The sequence below is a fragment of the Plectropomus leopardus genome, chromosome 11 (assembly GCF_026936395.1).
Source record: "Plectropomus leopardus strain MGB_pleo_1.0 chromosome 11, ASM2693639v1, whole genome shotgun sequence".
Taxonomy (NCBI): domain Eukaryota; kingdom Metazoa; phylum Chordata; class Actinopteri; order Perciformes; family Serranidae; genus Plectropomus; species Plectropomus leopardus.
The window spans coordinates 32,582,055-32,609,162 of record NC_142186.1 but is presented as its reverse complement, the minus strand read 5'-3'; the positions used below and the strand labels follow the sequence as shown (position 1 = coordinate 32,609,162).

Genomic DNA, 27,108 nt, shown 5'->3' with positions numbered 1-27,108 from the left:
CCGTAGACCGCATAGGCTGCGACCTCCGAAGGTCTGCATTCTTCGGAGGCTACATTCGAAGGCTAACTCGAGTTCAGTCCTGAATTTTTACACCTTAAGAGAAGTAGTTGGGATTTGACACCAAGAGTTGAGGAGCTTTTGCGCGCGCAAAGACACACACACACACACACACACACACAAACACACACACACACACACACAGCATGCAACAATGAGGTCATGCACTGAAATAAAACTACAGTCTATTTCTGTGATTTCAGTGACATTTTTGCTGTAAATGGAAAAAAAGAAAGGTTGGAAAAAACAACAATGTGGGCTTTGTGAGCTGGGTGTCAAATACATCAGCAGAGTTGGCCAAATGAGAGTTGAAAAATGAGTTAAAAACGAGATCTTTCATGACTTCAAAAAAAAAAAAAAAAATCCAAGTACAGTAAATGCAATTTAATACCTGTTTCACTATCACACTGGCAGAAGTATCGACTTATGATGGAAAACCAGGAGGGAAGATAGGGCCTAGATGTATTTTTTCTGTAATTCCCAGCAGTATATAACAATAATTACCAATGACATTACATGAATGTGACCTAGAAACTAAATTGAAAAAGTTAACTACAGCTCTGCAGTGTGTGAAAACTGACTGCAGACCAGCCAACATGGTGGAAGACTGAGGGACGTCCTCAGGTTGGCATATTGGGACACTTTTACAGTCTTATAAACACAATAAAGATGCAATTTATAGCAATTAACTATTGAAACTCAGCAAATACTCAGCTACTGTGGCAAGCAGTGACAACTGACAGACAACTGTCAGGGACAAAAATAACAGATATATAATCGAAAATATTTCAGTAAGTGTTATTTCAACTGAATGTTATTTTGTTTTTATTGAAGAAACTCAATTTGATGCGAGGATTGTAGCTTTATACTGTCAAACCATTTGCTATAGTATGGCAATTTAGTATAATAAATATAATACATTTATAAATATAGATATAATATAATTAGTGCTGGACCGTTAACGGCGTTAACGTGCTGCGTTAACGCGGGATTCTTATCGCGCGATAAGCAAATTATCGCGCGATAAACTATTCTCTAAGTTGGGTCTATACAGTGAGCAAGGCACCAATTTCACTTTGTTGTTTAAGCGCGGATGTATACCTGGTCGAATTACGTGGAGGGGGCGTGAACAAGGCGGAAGCTGGTCTGCCTGAGTGACCGGAGTTATTTGGCTCAAGCCGTGTCACAAAGCTGCTGACTGTTAATGGTCTTCTTCATGACCTCTAATGTAGGCCCACAGTTCAGTTAGGGTCATGTTATCAGAGGCTGCGCCCTCTGCTGTTCATTCCAGTTAGCAGGAAAAAGCTTTTTTCCACATGGAGACAGAACCTGTGCTCCTAAATGTCTGTGTTTAACAAAATAAAAAAAAGTTAAACACCAAAGTAAATCTTATGGAACATTATTTTTCTTTACCAAATATTGTAGTAGAACAGCTTTCTCAAGCAGTTTGTGATGCATTTTCATCATTTAGATAGATAGATATTATTTTGAATGTCTTTGGCAAAATTCAAATCTATAATTTTAATCTAGATTAATCTAGATTAACTACAGGATTGCAGTGAGATTAATCTAGATTAAAAAAATTAATCTATGCCCAGCACTAAATATAATACATTTATGAATAAAATAAAAAAATAGATCAAACCAAAAAACCCTCTCGGTTATTGTTACTGATAATTATAATTAAAAATAATAAGAACGTGACACGGAATTCAGGGACTGCATCATTCGGAGGACGCGGCCTACACGGACTACGGAGGTGACCCCGAAGGCCGCATTAACAGTTGTTCAAAGGGATGGTCTAGCCTTCGGAGGATTTCCTGGTTGCGTCACCAGATGTTCCTGCCCTTCATCCCACGTCACAATTGATTTCAGCTGTCAAGACTCATCAGAGGGAGAGAGGAAAATGTCCTAAAACGAACACAAGAAAGAAATGATTTTGTTTTTATATTTATATTTGTGGAGGAGGAGGAGCCTCTGTTAGAGTAGGCAGCTGATTTATCTCCGGGCAGCAGAGCCTCACTCAGCTACACATAGCCACCTAGCATACTAGCTATGAGAGATAAATCAGCTTCTGACGCAGACAGAAGCACTTCTACTCCTCCTACAGCAAAATATAAATTAAAAAAATATATCTAAAAATAAAATCATTTCTTTGCTGTAGTCAGTCCCTCTCTTTCTCTCAACTGACGTGGTGAAGCAACCACGAAATCCTCCGAAGGCTAGACTGTCTCATTTAACAACCGTTGATGCGGCCCTCGGAGGTGCCTCCGTAGGACTCGCCTCTGTAGGTGTCGCCTCCGTAGACCGCGTAGGCTGCGACCTCCGAAGGTCTGCATTCTTCGGAGGCTGCATTCGAAGGCTAACTCGAGTTCAGTCCTGAATTTTTACACCTTAAGAGAAGTAGTTGGGATTTGACACCAAGAGTTGAGGGGCTTTTGCACGCGCAAAGACACACACACACACACACACACACACACACACACACACACACACAGCATGCAACAATGAGGTCATGTACTGAAATAAAACTACAGTCTATTTCTGTGATTTCAGTGACATTTTTGCTGTAAATGGAAAAAAAGAAAGCTTGGAAAAAACAACAATGTGGGCTTTGTGAGCTGGGTGTCAAATACATCAGCAGAGTTGGCCAAATGAGAGTTGAAAAATGAGTTAAACACGAGATCTTTCATGACTTCAAAAAAAAAATAAAAAAATAAAAATCCAAGTATAGTAAATGGAATTTAATACCTGTTTCACTATCACACTGGCAGAAGTATCGACTTATGATGGAAAACCAGGAGGGAAGATAGGGCCTAGATGTATTTTTTCTGTAATTCCCAGCAGTATATAACAATAATTACCAATGACATTACATGAATGTGACCTAGAAACTAAATTGAAAAAGTTAACTACAGCTCTGCAGTGTGTGAAAACTGACTGCAGACCAGCCAACATGGTGGAAGACTGAGAGACGTCCTCAGGTTGGCATATTGGGACACTTTTACAGTCTTATAAACACAATAAAGATGCAATTTATAGCAATTAACTATTGAAACTCAGCAAATACTCAGCTACTGTGGCAAGCAGTGACAACTGACAGACAACTGTCAGGGACAAAAATAACAGATATATAATCGAAAATATTTCAGTAAGTGTTATTTCAACTGAATGTTATTTTGTTTTTATTGAAGAAACTCAATTTGATGCTAGGGTTGTAGCTTTATACTGTCAAACCATTTGCTATAGTATGGCAATTTAGTATAATAAATATAATACATTTATAAATATAGATATAATATAATTAGTGCTGGATCAGTTAACGGCGTTAACGCTGCGTTAACGTTGATTCTTATCGCGATAAGCAAATTATCGCTACGATAAACTATTCTCTAAGTTGGGTCTATACAGTGAGCAAGGCACCAATTTCACTTTGTTGTTTAAGCGCGGATGTATACCTGGTCGAATTACGCGGAGGGGGCGTGAACAAGGCGGAAGCTGGTCTGCCTGAGTGACTGGAGTGATTTGGCTCAAGCCGTGTCACAAAGCTGCTGACTGTTAATGGTCTTCTTCATGACCTCTAATGTAGGCCCACAGTTCAGTTAGGGTCATGTTATCAGAGGCTGCGCCCTCTGCTGTTCATTCCAGTTAGCAGGAAAAAGCTTTTTCCACACGGAGACAGAACCTGTGTTCCTAAATGTCTGTGTTTAACAAAATAAAAAAAGTTAAACACCAAAGTAAATCTTATGGAACATTATTTTTCTTTACCAAATATTATAGTAGAACAGGTTTCTCAAGCAGTTTGTGATGCATTTTCATCATTTAGATAGATAGATATTATTTTGAATGTCTTTGGCAAAATTCAAATCTATAATTTTAATCTAGATTAATCTAGATTAACTACAGGATTGCAGTGAGATTAATCTAGATTAAAAAAATTAATCTATGCCCAGTACTAAATATAATACATTTATGAATAAAATAAAAAAATAGATCAAACCAAAAAACCCTCTCGGTTATTGTTACTGATAATTATAATTAAAAATAATAAGAACGTGACACGGAATTCAGGGACTGCATCATTCGGAGGACGCGGCCTACACGGACTACGGAGGTGACCCCGAAGGCCGCATTAACAGTTGTTCAAAGGGATGGTCTAGCCTTCGGAGGATTTCCTGGTTGCGTCACCAGATGTTCCTGCCCTTCATCCCACGTCACAATTGATTTCAGCTGTCAAGACTCATCAGAGGGAGAGAGGAAAATGTCCTAAAACGAACACAAGAAAGAAATGATTTTGTTTTTATATTTATATTTGTGGAGGAGAAGGAGCCTCTGTTAGAGTAGGCAGCTGATTTATCTCCGGGCAGCAGAGCCTCACTCAGCTACACGTAGCCACCTAGCATACTAGCTATGAGAGATAAATCAGCTTCTGACGCAGACAGAAGCACTTCTACTCCTCCTACAGCAAAATATAAATTAAAAAAATATATCTAAAAATAAAATCATTTCTTTGCTGTAGTCAGTCCCTCTCTTTCTCTCAACTGACGTGGTGAAGCAACCACGAAATCCTCCGAAGGCTAGACTGTCTCATTTAACAACCGTTGATGCGGCCCTCGGAGGTGCCTCCGTAGGACTCGCCTCTGTAGGTGTCGCCTCCGTAGACCGCGTAGGCTGCGACCTCCGAAGGTCTGCATTCTTCGGAGGCTGCATTCGAAGGCTAACTCGAGTTCAGTCCTGAATTTTTACACCTTAAGAGAAGTAGTTGGGATTTGACACCAAGAGTTGAGGAGCTTTTGCGCGCGCAAACACACACACACACACACACACACACACACACACACACACACACAGCATGCAACAATGAGGTCATGCACTGAAATAAAACTACAGTCTATTTCTGTGATTTCAGTGACATTTTTGCTGTAAATGGAAAAAAAAGAAAGCTTGGAAAAAACAACAATGTGGGCTTTGTGAGCTGGGTGTCAAATACATCAGCAGAGTTGGCCAAATGAGAGTTGAAAAATGAGTTAAACACGAGATCTTTCATGACTTCAAAAAAAAAATAAAAAAATAAAAATCCAAGTATAGTAAATGCAATTTAATACCTGTTTCACTATCACACTGGCAGAAGTATCGACTTATGATGGAAAACCAGGAGGGAAGATAGGGCCGTGCTGCGTTAACGCGGGATTCTTATCGCGCGATAATTTGCTTATCGCGCGATATGAATCCCGCGTTACTGGAGTGATTTGGCTCAAGCCGTGTCACAAAGCTGCTGACTGTTAATGGTCTTCTTCATGACCTCTAATGTAGGCCCACAGTTCAGTTAGGGTCATGTTATCAGAGGCTGCGCCCTCTGCTGTTCATTCCAGTTAGCAGGAAAAAGCTTTTTCCCACACGGAGACAGAACCTGTTCCTAAATGTCTGTGTTTAACAAAATAAAAAAAGTTAAACACCAAAGTAAATCTTATGGAACATTATTTTTCTTTACCAAATATTGTAGTAGAACAGCTTTCTCAAGCAGTTTGTGATGCATTTTCATCATTTAGATAGATATTATTTTGAATGTCTTTGGCAAAATTCAAATCTATAATTTTAATCTAGATTAATCTAGATTAACTACAGGATTGCAGTGAGATAAAAAAAAAAATTAATCTATGCCCAGCACTAAATAAAAAAATAGATCAAACCAAAAAACCCTCTCGGTTATTGTTACTGATAATTATAATTAAAAATAATAAGAACGTGACGCGGTGCAGTTTTCTGAGACGGTTACTGTACTGTGAGAAATCATGCTGTTGCAGCCCTACTACTTACTTTGTGGACAGCTGACCTTGAGCTCTGTTGTTGTCCACCCCATTGTAAGTGACAGCAGCCAGCTTCCTGCTGCGGTAGTTCTCGTAGTGGACGTTGTTTGTCACGTCCTTCAGGTCCTGCATGTGAGTTCTGCGGAGAGACGGCAAAGAATTGAAGCTATTTCAAATGCTCCATGAGTCATGTTTCAACTGCTCTTTTAATTACAGTCAGACCTTACATAATAAAACCACTTAACAGTCTTTATAGATGCTCTGTTTATTAGGGATGGCTGAAATGCCCTTAAATAATTTCACAATATTACAGGGTATTTTTGGGATAACTTTACTCTTAATCACGTGACATAATGCTGAAAAATATTAAAGCTATTAATTACACAGATATTCAGTAAACACAGAAATCATTTCTTTAGGTTGAAAAAAAAAACAGTAACTGGTAGCATTTTGCTCTCAGCTATGCTTGTTGTTGCCGTGTGTAACGGTAAGACGTCTTTATGTGAACATGTTGGAAAATTGCCATTATCACAATATTTTTTTTAATTTTTTGATCATACTAAAAACCACACGGGTAGTACCCTGACAGTCGATAAGGCACATCCCTGCTGCTAATGATCTGCCTGATAGTTTAAAGTGTTTTTCGACATGTTCCTTTTTCTCCGTACCTGATGAGCATGTCCCTGAGGATGGTGAAGTCACAGTGGTCGCTGTTTTCAACTATAAAAAAAAACACAAAAAGTCAGTCAGTTATCATAATGTGTCGTGGTGAGGCGTGTGTTCACGAGGTAATGTGAGGGGGAGAACCGACAACGCCATCTGAGGAATTGCGCCCCAGGAAATACCTCAAAATATTAAAGTTTGGATGATCAGTAAGGCACACAGATTTGTTTCTGAAACAGGACAGAAACGTATTTTCCAAATAAATCAAATATTTATTGATAATCAAAATAAACAGGCAGGGCTGGAACTGCAAAGGAAGAGGGAAAAATTAACTAGTCAAAATAAACTGAATCAATAAACAAACATTAAAGGGATTAAAAATATTTCTATTACAAAGTCATCTAAAAAAAGGCCTTAACAACTACAATCTAAAAACCAGAGATGTGGTAAAATATCAAAATAAAACTCAGCCCAACATAACCTACATAAAAGAGTGAGCAGAGGCCATCAGTGGGGGGGCAGACTACTATGGAGGGGTGCCTAAAGGTGCCACCACTACTCACTTCAGTGCAACACAGCAAACCTCACAGCAATCGTGTCCCAGTGCCCAGTGTGTAGGAACCTCACCCGGGGTGCCTAGCCTCCCCAACCAAATGGTGCTCCACTTCACTAAAAGAAAAATACTAATAACAAAATTAACAAATACAGCAACCCAATTGTTTTAATATATTCAAAGAAATCACTCAATAGAATGCAAAAGCAAATAAGAATAAGAAAGCAAAACTAAGTGCATAATACAAAGAGCAAAACAGGAAACCAAACAACAAAACAGAAGCAAAACAAGGGCAAAACAGCAGGAAATCACGTGAACCACCTGGATTACCAGCCCACTACAGCAGGAAGGCTCAGACACCACTGCTACCTCCAGCCTAGCAGAGAGAAAAAAGGGGGGTTTTAAATAAAAGTGCAGTGAAGAAATAAAACATGACAACTAAACTGAAAAGGGCTCCCATACCTACCAGTACAGCAAACAGCAGCCACCACACACAGGAACCAGCAGCCAAAAGAAACAAGCATGTGCTCACTCGTCCTTTATATAGGCTGGCTGTGACGAAGGGAGTGGCTACTGAGGTCAGTGGTACGTTCACAAGTGCTACTCAACAGTCAGGTGCTATATCTCACTACAATCATAAAGTAAATGAGTGACCTTGTTTGTACCTCAGACACCGAGTAACATCTTGAACTTGATGCAGAAGAAAACAGGAGCATAAGTAATGCTGTTTTTTTCAGGAATGTTCTTCTTTCATGATGCTCAAAAATGTCCCACTTTTCTCACGTGTTGGATACCAAACAGCAGATTTTTTAAATTGTGATTAATTTCAAACTTCTATCGTTAATTGAGATTTATTGCATTTTTTTATTTGGCTTCGTGATGCACATTTTCACCATCACACCGATGACTACAGTGAAAAGATGCTCTGGGATACTTTTTCTGCAGTAGTGTGCAGCTGTGGAAACCACTGACCTGTTTCTTGAACTGTTGAAATTCCTCTGGGGTGAGGGAGTCAGCTTTCGCGATCAGAGGGATGACGTTGACTTTCTCGTGTAGCAGTTTCATAACTTTGATGTCCAAGGGCTTCAGTCTGCCTGAAGATAAAAATACAGCTTAGCATGTTGCTCAGCTGGTTGCAGCAAGTTGTGTTAAATCATTCTGAATCACTCTGTAGCCTGAAATAAGTATTGAATGTAAACGAATGCATTTATGTTATACGACTTGTCAGGTGACATACAGTACCTTTATTTTCTGACCGAGACTACTGTTCTCCTCTTCATCGTCCGTCTCTGGGAACTCGTAGATTTTGATTTTGTGCTCTTGTATTTCTCGCATGATCTAAAACAAAAGAGAAGATCACTCAAGTAAATTGTACTTTTTTTGATATTTCATAATTTTAAGAGCCATTTCTTAACAATATTTGCCAAATATGACTTTTTGACATTTTTTGAATCACTCTGACTCCGCTGACAGCCTCCGTATGAAACACTCGTTCTCTCTTACATCTAATGTCTTACTTTTTCTATCGTTTCTTTAACTTGATATCAGCATCTTAAACTGTTTTCTCTGCGTTAATGTTTAACTAACTAAACTTTCATACCTTCTGCAACCCCCCAGGGGTATTGTCTCCCTCTGACCCTCTTGCCGTTCACCTCGATGACGATGTTACTGCCGATGACAGCCAGCGGCAGTTTGTCTTTGGATGGGAAGAATAAATGGCATTATTAATGCAAGAGTGTAAACGAATGCATTTATGTTATAAGACGTGTCAGGTGACATACAGTACCTTTATTTTCTGACCGAGACTACTGTTCTCCTCTTCATCGTCCGTCTCTGGGAACTCGTAGATTTTGATTTTGTGCTCTTGTATTTCTCGCATGATCTAAAACAAAAGAGACGATCACTCAAGTACATTGTAGTTTTTATGATATTTCATAATTTTAAGAGCCATTTCTTAACAATATTTGCCAAATATGACTTAAATATTGTGCTCAAAGTTAAAAACAGGGAGATGACGATGGTTATAGTAGGAGCTGTAGGTTATACGTCGTCCTCCAAGCTTACACGAGTGCACTGTGCCTCTTTGTGTCCGAGCGACAAAGCGATAAACACTGCTGTGGGCTCGTCATCATGAGCACCGACCTGCACTGAGCCATGACTCTTGAGCTACACTTGCATCCCTTTCTCCCAAATTAGCACGTGCACACTGGTCTTTCAAACATTTTTTTCAAACATGGCTAAATGCTAAATAAAAGAGCAACAGACTGCATTCCCATTGCCAGTGAGCACACTGCTGCAACAAAGGTCTGCTTTTCTGTTAAACTTTGTGAGTGTGGGCTGTTCGTCCATGCAACGTCACAGAACAGGTAAACGGTCGACAGCAGCAGGAACACAAGTCTGAAAACTTTTCAGTGATTTCTTCTCTTTATATCTCTCTTACTTATACAGTCTTTCGTTTAAACTCAGAGCAGATGTATTTGGATCGGTGCTTAGGAGGAGATGACAGCTGTCGTTTTGGGTCACACCTGTCTTCTTGACACTGTCTGACTCACTGTGTATGATGAAATAAAACATCACACGAAAGCACAATGCAAAAATTAAACTGTTTGCATTTCTGCTTCTTCAAGAAACTACCAGTCTCTTCTCTTTTCTTGGCTTATATTCATACGCATGTTTAATTTACAGAAAAACCTTCCCCACAGAGCAGAACGTCGCTGCACAAAGATCTGTAACACAACAGAGGGTCCTCTTTATTTGGCTTCGTGATGCACATTTTCACCATCACACCGATGACTACAGTGAAAAAATACTCTGGGATACTTTTTCTGCAGTAGTGTGCAGCTGTGGAAACCACTGACCTGTTTCTTGTCCTGAAATCCTAGAAATATACAATACTGGATATGTGCCCAAATCCTAGAAACATCCTAACATCACAAAAACGTCCTAAAGTCTTAGAAACATGTCCTTCTTTTTGTCCCACCGCTGCACTTCATCCATTCTGCCAACACCAACAAAGTTTGAGGCCATGAGAACTGATCTGTTGTCATACCATTTGACCAGTGCCACCTTACCATCACGGCTTACAACTTCATCACAGCTTCCTCGAGGCTTTTTGGCCATCTCTTTGTCAGACTGTAGAGGAGGCCTGGCAAAGCGAGAGACCCTTGCTGTCCCAGTGGCATGAATTTTCCTCTCAGCCAGCAGCTCCAGAAGACTGTACGTTGTGAAATAGTTGTCAAAATACAACTTGTGGTTGGCCTCAGTGATTCGCTGGCTTAGATGGTACGCCACTCCAGCTCCAAGGCCCAGCTGCTTTCTGTGCTGTTGTGATAGCTCCATTATAGTGCCTTGGTGCAGCAGGAAGTCGTAGGCCGTGCCACTTTTCCCACACAGGAAGTATATTTTCACCCCCCATGGGTGTGGCCTGCCTTTGATGAATTGCTTGACAGACAGAGTTCTGCGAAATGGCACCATTTGTTCATCCACGCAAAGGTTCTCCTCTAGTGGAGGTTTCAAGCATCTATTGCGTATGGCATCATAGAGAGGACGTACCTTGAAAAAACACATCATTGTTCTCAGCTGGCTTCTCCAAATTGTTGACCAAATGCAAATGTGACCGGAGCTGGAAGAATCTGTCACGGGGCACGGTGTTTTGGAAAATTCCTATGTCCATCCCGGCTTCCCAGTACATGGAGACTCTTGGCATTTTTATCACTCCCATTGCAAGGTGGAGACCGATTAGGGTTCTGATCTCTCCTGAACTTGTTGGTTTGAAACCTAGTGTACCACTTTGCAAGGCACAAACATTTGTGTTGTCGGCCATCAAACTGAAGCTCTCATCTGGTATATACTGTTTGAAGTATTCATAGGGTCTCATGGGATGATCCTCATGAACTGGAGGATTCTCAAAGGAAGTGTCAATGATTGTAGTGAACGGCCTGTGATGCCACTTGATTTCTTCCTTCCTGCTTACTGTCCTCCTCTGTCCTCCTCCTGTCCTCCTCCTGTCCCTGCACTGTCTGTCTCCTCTATCTCAATCTCATCTGCCACATCAAGTTTTTCTGGTATGCATGTAACCTCTCCACAGTCTCCAGTCAAAGATCTGTAACACAACAGAGGGTCCTCTTTATTTGGCTTCGTGATGCACATTTTCACCATCACACCGATGACTACAGTGAAAAAGGGATACTTTTTCTGCAGTAGTGTGCAGCTGTGGAAACCACTGACCTGTTTCTTGAACTGTTGAAATTCCTCTGGGGTGAGGGAGTCAGCTTTCGCGATCAGCGGGATGACATTGACTTTTTCGTGTAGCAGTTTCATAACTTTGATGTCCAAGGGCTTCAGTCTGCCTGAAGATAAAAATACAGCTTAGCATGTTGCTCAGCTGGTTGCAGCAAGTTGTGTTAAATCATTCTGAATCACTCTGTAGCCTGAAATAAGTATTGAATGTAAACGAATGCATTTATGTTATAAGACGTGTCAGGTGACATACAGTACCTTTATTTTCTGACCGAGACTACTGTTCTCCTCTTCATCGTCCGTCTCTGGGAACTCGTAGATTTTGATTTTGTGCTCTTGTATTTCTCGCATGATCTAAAACAAAAGAGAAGATCACTCAAGTAAATTGTACTTTTTTTGATATTTCATAATTTTAAGAGCCATTTCTTAACAATATTTGCCAAATATGACTTTTTGACATTTTTTGAATCACTCCGACTCCGCTGACAGCCTCCGTATGAAACACTCGTTCTCTCTTACATCTAATGTCTTACTTTTCTATCGTTTCTTTAACTTGATATCAGCATCTTAAACTGTTTTCTCTGCGTTAATGTTTAACTAACTAAACTTTCATACCTTCTGCAACCCCCCAGGGGTATTGTCTCCCTCTGACCCTCTTGCCGTTGACCTCAATGACGATGTTACTGCCGATGACAGCCAGCGGCAGTTTGTCCTGGGATGGGAAGAATAAATGGCATTATTAATGCAAGAGTGTAAACGAATACATTTATGTTATACCACGTGTCAGGTGACATACAGTACCTTTATTTTCTGACCGAGACTACTGTTCTCCTCTTCATCGTCCGTCTCAGGGAACTCGTAGATTTTGATTTTGTGCTCTTGTATTTCTCGCATGATCTAAAACAAAAGAGACGATCACTCAAGTACATTGTAGTTTTTATGATATTTCATAATTTTAAGAGCCATTTGACTTAAATATTGTGCTCAAAGTTAAAAAGAGGGAGATGACGTATGGTTATAGTAGGAGCTGTAGGTTATACGTCGTCCTCCAAGCTTACACGAGTGCACTGTGCCTCTTTGTGTCCGAGCGACAAAGCGATAAACACTGCTGTGGGCTCGTCATCATGAGCACCGACCTGCATTGAGCCATGACTCTTGAGCTACACTTGCATCCCTTTCTCCCAAATTAGCACGTGCACACTGGTCTTTCAAACATTTTTTTCAAACATGGCTAAATGCTAAATAAAAGAGCAACAGACTGCATTCCCATTGCCAGTGAGCACACTGCTGCAACAAAGGTCTGCTTTTCTGTTAAACTTTGTGAGTGTGGGCTGTTCGTCCATGCAACGTCACAGAACAGGTAAACGGTCGACAGCAGCAGGAACACAAGTCTGAAAACTTTTCAGTGATTTCTTCTCTTTATATCTCTCTTACTTATACAGTCTTTCGTTTAAACTCAGAGCAGATGTATTTGGATCGGTGCTTAGGAGGAGATGACAGCTGTCGTTTTGGTCACACCTGTCTTCTTGACACTGTCTGACTCACTGTGTATGATGAAATAAAACATCACACGAAAGCACAATGCAAAAATTAAACTGTTTGCATTTCTGCTTCTTCAAGAAACTACCAGTCTCTTCTCTTTTCTTGGCTTATATTCATACGCATGTTTAATTTACAGAAAAACCTTCCCCACAGAGCAGAACGTCGCTGCACAAAGATCTGTAACACAACAGAGGGTCCTCTTTATTTGGCTTCGTGATGCACATTTTCACCATCACACCGATGACTACGGTGAAAAAATACTCTGGGATACTTTTTCTGCAGTAGTGTGCAGCTGTGGAAACCACTGACCTGTTTCTTGTCCTGAAATCCTAGAAATATACAATACTGGATATGTGCCCAAATCCTAGAAACATCCTAACATCACAAAAACGTCCTAAAGTCTTAGAAACATGTCCTTCTTTTTGTCCCACCGCTGCACTTCATCCATTCTGCCAACACCAACAAAGTTTGAGGCCATGAGAACTGATCTGTTGTCATACCATTTGACCAGTGCCACCTTACCATCACGGCTTACAACTTCATCACAGCTTCCTCGAGGCTTTTTGGCCATCTCTTTGTCAGACTGTAGAGGAGGCCTGGCAAAGCGAGAGACCCTTGCTGTCCCAGTGGCATGAATTTTCCTCTCAGCCAGCAGCTCCAGAAGACTGTACGTTGTGAAATAGTTGTCAAAATACAACTTGTGGTTGGCCTCAGTGATTCGCTGGCTTAGATGGTACGCCACTCCAGCTCCAAGGCCCAGCTGCTTTCTGTGCTGTTGTGATAGCTCCATTATAGTGCCTTGGTGCAGCAGGAAGTCGTAGGCCGTGCCACTTTTCCCACACAGGAAGTATATTTTCACCCCCCATGGGTGTGGCCTGCCTTTGATGAATTGCTTGACAGACAGAGTTCTGCGAAATGGCACCATTTGTTCATCCACGCAAAGGTTCTCCACTAGTGGAAGTTTCAAGCATCTATTGCGTATGGCATCATAGAGAGGACGTACCTTGAAAAAACACATCATTGTTCTCAGCTGGCTTCTCCAAATTGTTGACCAAATGCAAATGTGACCGGAGCTGGAAGAATCTGTCACGGGGCACGGTGTTTTGGAAAATTCCTATGTCCATCCCAGCTTCCCAGTACATGGAGACTCTTGGCATTTTTATCACTCCCATTGCAAGGTGGAGACCGATTAGGGTTCTGATCTCTCCTGAACTTGTTGGTTTGAAACCTAGTGTACCACTTTGCAAGGCACAAACATTTGTGTTGTCGGCCATCAAACTGAAGCTCTCATCTGGTATATACTGTTTGAAGTATTCATAGGGTCTCATGGGATGATCCTCATGAACTGGAGGATTCTCAAAGGAAGTGTCAATGATTGTAGTGAACGGCCTGTGATGCCACATGATTTCTTCCTTCCTCCTCTGTCCTCCTCCTGTCCTCCTCCTGTCCCTGCACTGTCTGTCTCCTCTATCTCAATCTCATCTGCCACATCAAGTTTTTCTGGCATGCATGTAACCTCTCCACAGTCTCCAGTCAAAGATCTGTAACACAACAGAGGGTCCTCTTTATTTGGCTTCGTGATGCACATTTTCACCATCACACCGATGACTACAGTGAAAAAAGGGATACTTTTTCTGCAGTAGTGTGCAGCTGTGGAAACCACTGACCTGTTTCTTGAACTGCTGACATTCCTCTGGGGTGAGGGAGTCAGCTTTCGCAATCAGAGGGATGACGTTGACTTTCTCGTGTAGCAGTTTCATAACTTTGATGTCCAAGGGCTTCAGTCTGCCTGAAGATAAAAATACAGCTTAGCATGTTGCTCAACTGGTTGCAGCAAGTTGTGTTAAATCATTCTGAATCACTCTGTAGCCTGAAATAAGTATTGAATGTAAACGAATGCATTTATGTTATACGACTTGTCAGGTGACATACAGTACCTTTATTTTCTGACCGAGACTACTGTTCTCCTCTTCATCGTCCGTCTCTGGGAACTCGTAGATTTTGATTTTGTGCTCTTGTATTTCTCGCATGATCTAAAACAAAAGAGAAGATCACTCAAGTAAATTGTACTTTTTTTGATATTTCATAATTTTAAGAGCCATTTCTTAACAATATTTGCCAAATATGACTTTTTGACATTTTTTGAATCACTCCGACTCCGCTGACAGCCTCCGTATGAAACACTCGTTCTCTCTTACATCTAATGTCTTACTTTTTCTATCGTTTCTTTAACTTGATATCAGCATCTTAAACTGTTTTCTCTGCGTTAATGTTTAACTAACTAAACTTTCATACCTTCTGCAACCCCCCAGGGGTATTGTCTCCCTCTGACCCTCTTGCCGTTCACCTCGATGACGATGTTACTGCCGATGACAGCCAGCGGCAGTTTGTCCTGGGATGGGAAGAATAAATGGCATTATTAATGCAAGAGTGTAAACGAATACATTTATGTTATACCACGTGTCAGGTGACATACAGTACCTTTATTTTCTGACCGAGACTACTGTTCTCCTCTTCATCGTCCGTCTCAGGGAACTCGTAGATTTTGATTTTGTGCTCTTGTATTTCTCGCATGATCTAAAACAAAAGAGACGATCACTCAAGTACATTGTAGTTTTTATGATATTTCATAATTTTAAGAGCCATTTCTTAACAATATTTGCCAAATATGACTTAAATATTGTGCTCAAAGTTAAAAACAGGGAGATGACGTATGGTTATAGTAGGAGCTGTAGGTTATACGTCGTCCTCCAAGCTTACACGAGTGCACTGTGCCTCTTTGTGTCCGAGCGACAAAGCGATAAACACTGCTGTGGGCTCGTCATCATGAGCACCGACCTGCATTGAGCCATGACTCTTGAGCTACACTTGCATCCCTTTCTCCCAAATTAGCACGTGCACACTGGTCTTTCAAACATTTTTTTCAAACATGGCTAAATAAAAGAGCAACAGACTGCATTCCCATTGCCAGTGAGCACACTGCTGCAACAAAGGTCTGCTTTTCTGTTAAACTTTGTGAGTGTGGGCTGTTCGTCCATGCAACGTCACAGAACAGGTAAACGGTCGACAGCAGCAGGAACACAAGTCTGAAAACTTTTCAGTGATTTCTCTTTATATCTCTCTTACTTATACAGTCTTTCGTTTAAACTCAGAGCAGATGTATTTGGATCGGTGCTTAGGAGGAGATGACAGCTGTCGGTTTGGGTCACACCTGTCTTCTTGACACTGTCTGACTCACTGTGTATGATGAAATAAAACATCACACGAAAGCACAATGCAAAAATTAAACTGTTTGCATTTCTGCTTCTTCAAGAAACTACCAGTCTCTTCTCTTTTCTTGGCTTATATTCATACGCATGTTTAATTTACAGAAAAACCTTCCCCACAGAGCAGAACGTCGCTGCACAAAGATCTGTAACACAACAGAGGGTCCTCTTTATTTGGCTTCGTGATGCACATTTTCACCATCACACCGATGACTACAGTGAAAAAATGCTCTGGGATACTTTTTCTGCAGTAGTGTGCAGCTGTGGAAACCACTGACCTGTTTCTTGAACTGTTGTCATTCCTCTGGGGTGAGGGAGTCAGCTTTTGCGATCAGCGGGATGACGTTGACTTTCTCGTGGAACCGTTTCATGAATTCAATGTCCAAGGGCTTCCTCTCCACTGTCCCTCTCTGAATCTTATAACAAAACAATCACATTTCAACTCATTTTATGTTTTCTCACTCTTGAACTGTTATGCATTACAACATACTTTACTGATTGGAAGTATACAGGTACTTTGTTTCTTTATATACTGACACTAAAAATGTGAGTGTTAGCTAAACTCGCCCAACTCCTGATGTCCATTGCAGTGGACATCGGACTTTGAAAAAATCCTGTAAATTAATGATACGATATATGTTCAAAATAACTTCAAATTTTATCACTTATAACAGTTACAATTATGCTGACAGCAAATTCATTTGGCCAGCATGAGCATAAATTTATATTTTTGATTGAAAATGGGCACTTACTCCTCCCTCTCTGCAGTCGCTCCTCCATGCTTGTCTTGTCCGATGTCTGTCACTCTCTCAGAGCGTGCTCAAAGTCGTGAAATGATTGTGATTGGATAATCAGGATCCAATCAGTAACCAGCATTACTGACATCATTCAAATACAGGGTATTTATTGGTTTAGAGACAGAAATATGTCATGTCCATTCTAAAGGACACTGGGTCCGAAGGGGTTAATTGCAAACGTCTATCGTTAATTGAGATTTATTGCATTTTTTGAATCACTCCGACTCCGCTGACAGCCTCCGTATGAAACACTCGTTCTCTCTTACATCTAATGTCTTACTTTTTCTACCGTTTCTTTAACTTGATATCAGCATCTTAAACTGTTTTCTCTGCGTTAATGTTTAACTAACTAAACTTTCATACCTTCTGCAACCCCCCAGGGGTATTGTCTCCCTCTGACCCTCTTGCCGTTCACCTCGATGACGATGTTGCTGCCGATGACAGCCAGCGGCAGTTTGTCCTGGGATGGGAAGAATAAATGGCATTATTAATGCAAGAGTGTAAACGAATGCATTTATGTTCACCAGCCTGTTCTCCTCTTCATCGTCCGTCTCAGGGAACTCGTAGATTTTGATTTTGTGCTCTTGTATTTCTCGCATGATCTAAAACAAAAGAGAAGATCACTCAAGTAAATTGTAATTTTTATGATATTTCATAATTTTAAGAACCATTTCTTAACAATATTTGCCAAATATGACTTAAATATTGTGCTCAAAGTTAAAAAGAGGGAGATGACGTATGGTTATAGTAGGAGCTGTAGGTTATACGTCGTCCTCCAAGCTTACACGAGTGCACTGTGCCTCTTTGTGTCCGAGCGACAAAGCGATAAACACTGCTGTGGGCTCGTCATCATGAGCACCGACCTGCACTGAGCCATGACTCTTGAGCTACACTTGCATCCCTTTCTTCCAAATTGGCACGTGCACACTGGTTTTTCAAACATTTTTTTCAAACATGGCTAAATGCTAAATAAAAGAGCAACAGACTGCATTCCCATTGCCAGTGAGCACACTGCTGCAACAAAGGTCTGCTTTTCTGTTAAACTTTGTGAGTGTGGGCTGTTCGTCCATGCAACGTCACAGAAGAGGTAAACGGTCGACAGCAGCAGGAACACAAGTCTGAAAACTTTTCAGTGATTTCTTCTCTTTATATCTCTCTTACTTATACAGTCTTTCGTTTAAACTCAGAGCAGATGTATTTGGATCGGTGCTTAGGAGGAGATGACAGCTGTCGTTTTGGGTCACACCTGTCTTCTTGACACTGTCTGACTCACTGTGTATGATGAAATAAAACATCACACGAAAGCACAATGCAAAAATTAAACTGTTTGCATTTCTGCTTCTTCAGGAAACTACCAGTCTCTTCTCTTTTCTTGGCTTATATTCATATGCATGTTTAATTTACAGAAAAACCTTCCCCACAGAGCAGAACGTCGCTGCACAAAGATCTGTAACACAACAGAGGGTCCTCTTTATTTGGCTTCGTGATGCACATTTTCACCATCACACCGATGACTACAGTGAAAAAATGCTCTGGGATACTTTTTCTGCAGTAGTGTGCAGCTGTGGAAACCACTGACCTGTTTCTTGAACTGTTGACATTCCTCTGGGGTGAGGGAGTCAGCTTTTGCGATCAGCGGGATGACGTTGACTTTCTCGTGGAACCGTTTCATGAATTCAATGTCCAAGGGCTTCCTCTCCACTGTCCCTCTCTGAATCTTATAACAAAACAATCACATTTCAACTCATTTTATGTTTTCTCACTCTTGAACTGTTATGCATTACAACATACTTTACTGATTGGAAGTATACAGGTACTTTGTTTCTTTATATACTGACACTAAAAATGTGAGTGTTAGCTAAACTCGCCCAACTCCTGATGTCCATTGCAGTGGACATCGGACTTTGAAAAAATCCTGTAAATTAATGATATGATATATGTTCAAAATAACTTCAAATTTTATCACTTATAACAGTTACAATTATGCTGACAGCAAATTCATTTGGCCAGCATGAGCATAAATTTATATTTTTGATTGAAAATGGGCACTTACTCCTCCCTCTCTGCAGTCGCTCCTCCATGCTTGTCTTGTCCGATGTCTGTCACTCTCTCAGAGCGTGCAAGAAGTCGTGAAATGATTGTGATTGGATAATCAGGATCCAATCAGTAACCAGCATTACTGACATCATTCAAATACAGGGTATTTATTGGTTTAGAGACAGAAATATGTCATGTCCATTCTAAAGGACACTGGGTCCGAAGGGGTTAATTGCAAACGTCTATCGTTAATTGAGATTTATTGCATTTTTGAATCACTCCGACTCCGCTGACAGCCTCCGTATGAAACACTCGTTCTCTCTTACATCTAATGTCTTACTTTTTCTACCGTTTCTTTAACTTGATATCAGCATCTTAAACTGTTTTCTCTGCGTTAATGTTTAACTCACTAAACTTTCATACCTTCTGCAACCCCCCAGGGGTATTGTCTCCCTCTGACCCTCTTGCCGTTCACCTTGATGACGATGTTACTGCCGATGACAGCCAGCGGCAGTTTGTCCTGGGATGGGAAGAATAAATGGCATTATTAATGCAAGAGTGTAAACGAATGCATTTATGTTATACGACGTGTCAGGTGACATACAGTACCTTTATTTTCTTCACCAGCCTGTTCTCCTCTTCATCGTCCGTCTCAGGGAACTCGTAGATTTTGATTTTGTGCTCTTGTATTTCTCGCATGATCTAAAACGAAAGAGAAGATCACTCAAGTAAATTGTAATTTTTATGATATTTCATATTTTTAAGAGCCATTTCTTAACAATATTTGCCAAACATGGCTAAATGCTAAATAACAGAGCAACAGACTGCATTCCCATTGCCAGTGAGCACACTGCTGCAACAAAGGTCTGCTTTTCTGTTAAACTTTGTGAGTGTGGGCTGTTCGTCCATGCAACGTCACAGAACAGGTAAACGGTCGACAGCAGCAGGAACACAAGTCTGAAAACTTTTCAGTGATTTCTTCTCTTTATATCTCTCTTACTTATACAGTCTTTCGTTTAAACTCAGAGCAGATGTATTTGGATCGGTGCTTAGGAGGAGATGACAGCTGTCGTTTCGGGTCACACCTGTCTTCTTGACACTGTCTGACTCACTGTGTATGATGAAATAAAACATCACACGAAAGCACAATGCAAAAATTAAACTGTTTGCATTTCTGCTTCTTCAGGAAACTACCAGTCTCTTCTCTTTTCTTGGCTTATATTCATATGCATGTTTAATTTACAGAAAAACCTTCCCCACAGAGCAGAACGTCGCTGCACAAAGATCTGTAACACAACAGAGGGTCCTCTTTATTTGGCTTCGTGATGCACATTTTCACCATCACACCGATGACTACGGTGAAAAAATACTCTGGGATACTTTTTCTGCAGTAGTGTGCAGCTGTGGAAACCACTGACCTGTTTCTTGTCCTGAAATCCTAGAAATATACAATACTGGATATGTGCCCAAATCCTAGAAACATCCTAACATCACAAAAACGTCCTAAAGTCTTAGAAACATGTCCTTCTTTTTGTCCCACCGCTGCACTTCATCCATTCTGCCAACACCAACAAAGTTTGAGGCCATGAGAACTGATCTGTTGTCATACCATTTGACCAGTGCCACCTTACCATCACGGCTTACAACTTCATCACAGCTTCCTCGAGGCTTTTTGGCCATCTCTTTGTCAGACTGTAGAGGAGGCCTGGCAAAGCGAGAGACCCTTGCTGTCCCAGTGGCATGAATTTTCCTCTCAGCCAGCAGCTCCAGAAGACTGTACGTTGTGAAATAGTTGTCAAAATACAACTTGTGGTTGGCCTCAGTGATTCGCTGGCTTAGATGGTACGCCACTCCAGCTCCAAGGCCCAGCTGCTTTCTGTGCTGTTGTGATAGCTCCATTATAGTGCCTTGGTGCAGCAGGAAGTCGTAGGCCGTGCCACTTTTCCCACACAGGAAGTATATTTTCACCCCCCATGGGTGTGGCCTGCCTTTGATGAATTGCTTGACAGACAGAGTTCTGCGAAATGGCACCATTTGTTCATCCACGCAAAGGTTCTCCTCTAGTGGAAGTTTCAAGCATCTATTGCGTATGGCATCATAGAGAGGACGTACCTTGAAAAAACACATCATTGTTCTCAGCTGGCTTCTCCAAATTGTTGACCAAATGCAAATGTGACCGGAGCTGGAAGAATCTGTCACGGGGCACGGTGTTTTGGAAAATTCCTATGTCCATCCCAGCTTCCCAGTACATGGAGACTCTTGGCATTTTTATCACTCCCATTGCAAGGTGGAGACCGATTAGGGTTCTGATCTCTCCTGAACTTGTTGGTTTGAAACCTAGTGTACCACTTTGCAAGGCACAAACATTTGTGTTGTCGGCCATCAAACTGAAGCTCTCATCTGGTATATACTGTTTGAAGTATTCATAGGGTCTCATGGGATGATCCTCATGAACTGGAGGATTCTCAAAGGAAGTGTCAATGATTGTAGTGAACGGCCTGTGATGCCACTTGATTTCTTCCTTCCTGCTTACTGTCCTCCTCTGTCCTCCTCCTGTCCTCCTCCTGTCCCTGCACTGTCTGTCTCCTCTATCTCAATCTCATCTGCCACATCAAGTTTTTCTGGTATGCATGTAACCTCTCCACAGTCTCCAGTCAAAGATCTGTAACACAACAGAGGGTCCTCTTTATTTGGCTTCGTGATGCACATTTTCACCATCACACCGATGACTACAGTGAAAAAAGGGATACTTTTTCTGCAGTAGTGTGCAGCTGTGGAAACCACTGACCTGTTTCTTGAACTGCTGACATTCCTCTGGGGTGAGGGAGTCAGCTTTCGCAATCAGAGGGATGACGTTGACTTTCTCGTGTAGCAGTTTCATAACTTTGATGTCCAAGGGCTTCAGTCTGCCTGAAGATAAAAATACAGCTTAGCATGTTGCTCAGCTGGTTGCAGCAAGTTGTGTTAAATCATTCTGAATCACTCTGTAGCCTGAAATAAGTATTGAATGTAAACGAATGCATTTATGTTATAAGACGTGTCAGGTGACATACAGTACCTTTATTTTCTGACCGAGACTACTGTTCTCCTCTTCATCGTCCGTCTCTGGGAACTCGTAGATTTTGATTTTGTGCTCTTGTATTTCTCGCATGATCTAAAACAAAAGAGAAGATCACTCAAGTAAATTGTACTTTTTTTGATATTTCATAATTTTAAGAGCCATTTCTTAACAATATTTGCCAAATATGACTTTTTGACATTTTTGAATCACTCCGACTCCGCTTGACAGCCTCCGTATGAAACACTCGTTCTCTCTTACATCTAATGTCTTACTTTTTCTATCGTTTCTTTAACTTGATATCAGCATCTTAAACTGTTTTCTCTGCGTTAATGTTTAACTCACTAAACTTTCATACCTTCTGCAACCCCCCAGGGGTATTGTCTCCCTCTGACCCTCTTGCCGTTCACCTCGATGGTGATGTTACTGCCGATGACAGCCAGCGGCAGTTTGTCCTGGGATGGGAAGAATAAATGGCATTATTAATGCAAGAGTGTAAACGAATACATTTATGTTATACCACGTGTCAGGTGACATACAGTACCTTTATTTTCTGACCGAGACTACTGTTCTCCTCTTCATCGTCCGTCTCAGGGAACTCGTAGATTTTGATTTTGTGCTCTTGTATTTCTCGCATGATCTAAAACAAAAGAGACGATCACTCAAGTACATTGTAGTTTTTATGATATTTCATAATTTTAAGAGCCATTTCTTAACAATATTTGCCAAATATGACTTAAATATTGTGCTCAAAGTTAAAAACGGAGATGACGTATGGTTATAGTAGGAGCTGTAGGTTATACGTCGTCCTCCAAGCTTACACGAGTGCACTGTGCCTCTTTGTGTCCGGCGACAAAGCGATAAACACTGCTGTGGGCTCGTCATCATGAGCACCGACCTGCACTGAGCCATGACTCTTGAGCTACACTTGCATCCCTTTCTCCCAAATTAGCAAGTGCACACTGGTCTTTCAAACATTTTTTTCAAACATGGCTAAATGCTAAATAAAAGAGCAACAGACTGCATTCCCATTGCCAGTGAGCACACTGCTGCAACAAAGGTCTGCTTTTCTGTTAAACTTTGTGAGTGTGGGCTGTTCGTCCATGCAACGTCACAGAACAGGTAAACGGTCGACAGCAGCAGGAACACAAGTCTGAAAACTTTTCAGTGATTTCTTCTCTTTATATCTCTCTTACTTATACAGTCTTTCGTTTAAACTCAGAGCAGATGTATTTGGATCGGTGCTTAGGAGGAGATGACAGCTGTCGTTTTGGGTCACACCTGTCTTCTTGACACTGTCTGACTCACTGTGTATGATGAAATAAAACATCACACGAAAGCACAATGCAAAAATTAAACTGTTTGCATTTCTGCTTCTTCAGGAAACTACCAGTCTCTTCTCTTTTCTTGGCTTATATTCATACGCATGTTTAATTTACAGAAAAACCTTCCCCACAGAGCAGAACGTCGCTGCACAAAGATCTGTAACACAACAGAGGGTCCTCTTTATTTGGCTTCGTGATGCACATTTTCACCATCACACCGATGACTACAGTGAAAAAATGCTCTGGGATACTTTTTCTGCAGTAGTGTGCAGCTGTGGAAACCACTGACCTGTTTCTTGAACTGTTGACATTCCTCTGGGGTGAGGGAGTCAGCTTTTGCGATCAGCGGGATGACGTTGACTTTCTCGTGGAACCGTTTCATGAATTCAATGTCCAAGGGCTTCCTCTCCACTGTCCCTCTCTGAATCTTATAACAAAACAATCACATTTCAACTCATTTTATGTTTTCTCACTCTTGAACTGTTATGCATTACAACATACTTTACTGATTGGAAGTATACAGGTACTTTGTTTCTTTATATACTGACACTAAAAACGTGAGTGTTAGCTAAACTCGCCCAACTCCTGATGTCCATTGCAGTGGACATCGGACTTTGAAAAAATCCTGTAAATTAATGATATGATATATGTTCAAAATAACTTCAAATTTTATCACTTATAACAGTTACAATTATGCTGACAGCAAATTCATTTGGCCAGCATGAGCATAAATTTATATTTTTGATTGAAAATGGGCACTTACTCCTCCCTCTGCAGTCGCTCCTCCATGCTTGTCTTGTCCGATGTCTGTCACTCTCTCAGAGCGTGCGCAAAGTCGTGAAATGATTGTGATTGGATAATCAGGATCCAATCAGTAACCAGCATTACTGACATCATTCAAATACAGGGTATTTATTGGTTTAGAGACAGAAATATGTCATGTCCATTCTAAAGGACACTGGGTCCGAAGGGGTTAATTGCAAACGTCTATCGTTAATTGAGATTTATTGCATTTTTTGAATCACTCCGACTCCGCTGACAGCCTCCGTATGAAACACTCGTTCTCTCTTACATCTAATGTCTTACTTTTTCTACCGTTTCTTTAACTTGATATCAGCATCTTAAACTGTTTTCTCTGCGTTAATGTTTAACTAACTAAACTTTCATACCTTCTGCAACCCCCCAGGGGTATTGTCTCCCTCTGACCCTCTTGCCGTTCACCTCGATGACGATGTTGCTGCCGATGACAGCCAGCGGCAGTTTGTCCTGGGATGGGAAGAATAAATGGCATTATTAATGCAAGAGTGTAAACGAATACATTTATGTTATACGACGTGTCAGGTGACATACAGTACCTTTATTTTCTTCACCAGCCTGTTCTCCTCTTCATCGTCCGTCTCAGGGAACTCAGAGATTTTGATTTTGTGCTCTTGTATTTCGCATGATCTAAAACGAAAGAGAAGATCACTCAAGTAAATTGTAATTTTTATGATATTTCATATTTTTAAGAGCCATTTCTTAACAATATTTGCCAAACATGGCTAAATGCTAAATAAAAGAGCAACAGACTGCATTCCCATTGCCAGTGAGCACACTGCTGCAACAAAGGTCTGCTTTTCTGTTAAACTTTGTGAGTGTGGGCTGTTCGTCCATGCAACGTCACAGAACAGGTAAACGGTCGACAGCAGCAGGAACACAAGTCTGAAAACTTTTCAGTGATTTCTTCTCTTTATATCTCTCTTACTTATACAGTCTTTCGTTTAAACTCAGAGCAGATGTATTTGGATCGGTGCTTAGGAGGAGATGACAGCTGTCGTTTTGGGTCACACCTGTCTTCTTGACACTGTCTGACTCACTGTGTATGATGAAATAAAACATCACACGAAAGCACAATGCAAAAATTAAACTGTTTGCATTTCTGCTTCTTCAAGAAACTACCAGTCTCTTCTCTTTTCTTGGCTTATATTCATACGCATGTTTAATTTACAGAAAAACCTTCCCCACAGAGCAGAACGTCGCTGCACAAAGATCTGTAACACAACAGAGGGTCCTCTTTATTTGGCTTCGTGATGCACATTTTCACCATCACACCGATGACTACGGTGAAAAAATACTCTGGGATACTTTTTCTGCAGTAGTGTGCAGCTGTGGAAACCACTGACCTGTTTCTTGTCCTGAAATCCTAGAAATATACAATACTGGATATGTGCCCAAATCCTAGAAACATCCTAACATCACAAAAACGTCCTAAAGTCTTAGAAACATGTCCTTCTTTTTGTCCCACCGCTGCACTTCATCCATTCTGCCAACACCAACAAAGTTTGAGGCCATGAGAACTGATCTGTTGTCATACCATTTGACCAGTGCCACCTTACCATCACGGCTTACAACTTCATCACAGCTTCCTCGAGGCTTTTTGGCCATCTCTTTGTCAGACTGTAGAGGAGGCCTGGCAAAGCAAGAGACCCTTGCTGTCCCAGTGGCATGAATTTTCCTCTCAGCCAGCAGCTCCAGAAGACTGTACGTTGTGAAATAGTTGTCAAAATACAACTTGTGGTTGGCCTCAGTGATTCGCTGGCTTAGATGGTACGCCACTCCAGCTCCAAGGCCCAGCTGCTTTCTGTGCTGTTGTGATAGCTCCATTATAGTGCCTTGGTGCAGCAGGAAGTCGTAGGCCGTGCCACTTTTCCCACACAGGAAGTATATTTTCACCCCCCATGGGTGTGGCCTGCCTTTGATGAATTGCTTGACAGACAGAGTTCTGCGAAATGGCACCATTTGTTCATCCACGCAAAGGTTCTCCTCTAGTGGAAGTTTCAAGCATCTATTGCGTATGGCATCATAGAGAGGACGTACCTTGAAAAAACACATCATTGTTCTCAGCTGGCTTCTCCAAATTGTTGACCAAATGCAAATGTGACCGGAGCTGGAAGAATCTGTCACGGGGCACGGTGTTTTGGAAAATTCCTATGTCCATCCCGGCTTCCCAGTACATGGAGACTCTTGGCATTTTTATCACTCCCATTGCAAGGTGGAGACCGATTAGGGTTCTGATCTCTCCTGAACTTGTTGGTTTGAAACCTAGTGTACCACTTTGCAAGGCACAAACATTTGTGTTGTCGGCCATCAAACTGAAGCTCTCATCTGGTATATACTGTTTGAAGTATTCATAGGGTCTCATGGGATGATCCTCATGAACTGGAGGATTCTCAAAGGAAGTGTCAATGATTGTAGTGAACGGCCTGTGATGCCACATGATTTCTTCCTTCCTGCTTACTGTCCTCCTCTGTCCTCCTCCTGTCCTCCTCCTGTCCCTGCACTGTCTGTCTCCTCTATCTCAATCTCATCTGCCACATCAAGTTTTTCTGGTATGCATGTAACCTCTCCACAGTCTCCAGTCAAAGATCTGTAACACAACAGAGGGTCCTCTTTATTTGGCTTCGTGATGCACATTTTCACCATCACACCGATGACTACAGTGAAAAAAGGGATACTTTTTCTGCAGTAGTGTGCAGCTGTGGAAACCACTGACCTGTTTCTTGAACTGTTGAAATTCCTCTGGGGTGAGGGAGTCAGCTTTCGCGATCAGCGGGATGACGTTGACTTTCTCGTGTAGCAGTTTCATAACTTTGATGTCCAAGGGCTTCAGTCTGCCTGAAGATAAAAATACAGCTTAGCATGTTGCTCAGCTGGTTGCAGCAAGTTGTGTTAAATCATTCTGAATCACTCTGTAGCCTGAAATAAGTATTGAATGTAAACGAATG

General features: G+C 41.3%; 1 protein-coding gene across 5 annotated transcripts; it reads right to left on the bottom strand.

Moving 5' to 3' along the window:
• Positions 1-422: 422 nt before the first annotated feature.
• LOC121939483 (septin-7-like) lies at positions 423-24,762 on the bottom strand. 5 transcript variants are annotated; one of them, XR_015777990.1, is made up of 14 exons: positions 18,504-18,971; positions 16,880-17,526; positions 16,406-16,543; positions 15,343-15,438; positions 15,157-15,253; positions 14,799-14,894; positions 14,529-14,650; positions 13,384-14,402; positions 12,121-12,216; positions 11,935-12,031; positions 11,578-11,673; positions 11,308-11,429; positions 10,152-11,182; positions 8,866-8,962 (listed from the first exon to the last, which is right to left on the bottom strand). XR_015777990.1 is itself a non-coding variant. In XM_088084658.1 (8 exons), the coding sequence occupies exons 3-8, from the start codon at positions 23,724-23,726 to the stop codon at positions 1,309-1,311; spliced, it is 558 nt and encodes a 185-aa protein (XP_087940784.1). In that variant the 5' UTR covers positions 23,727-23,771; positions 24,514-24,610; positions 24,700-24,762; the 3' UTR covers positions 423-1,308. The 5 variants fall into 5 exon arrangements, 1 of the variants encoding a protein (XP_087940784.1); XR_015777991.1 differs by having other exon boundaries at positions 16,406-16,946; positions 17,288-17,526; XR_015777993.1 differs by lacking the exons at positions 15,157-15,253; positions 15,343-15,438; positions 16,406-16,543; positions 16,880-17,526; positions 18,504-18,971 and adding exons at positions 20,593-21,623; positions 21,750-21,867; positions 22,020-22,037.
• Positions 24,763-27,108: the final 2,346 nt, after the last annotated feature.

Excerpts from the sequence above, each read along its gene's own strand:
- LOC121939483 (XM_088084658.1), bottom strand. The coding sequence starts at position 23,726 with ATGAAACGGTTCCACGAGAAAGTCAACGTCATCCCGCTGATCGCAAAA. Across the intron at positions 19,482-19,570 it reads GGCTGGTGAAGAAAATAAAG|GACAAACTGCCGCTGGCTGT; the intron begins GTACTGTATGTC and ends TTCCCATCCCAG. Across the intron at positions 1,403-5,874 it reads CAAGGTCAGCTGTCCACAAA|ACATTTAGGAGCACAGGTTC; the intron begins GTAAGTAGTAGG and ends TGTTAAACACAG.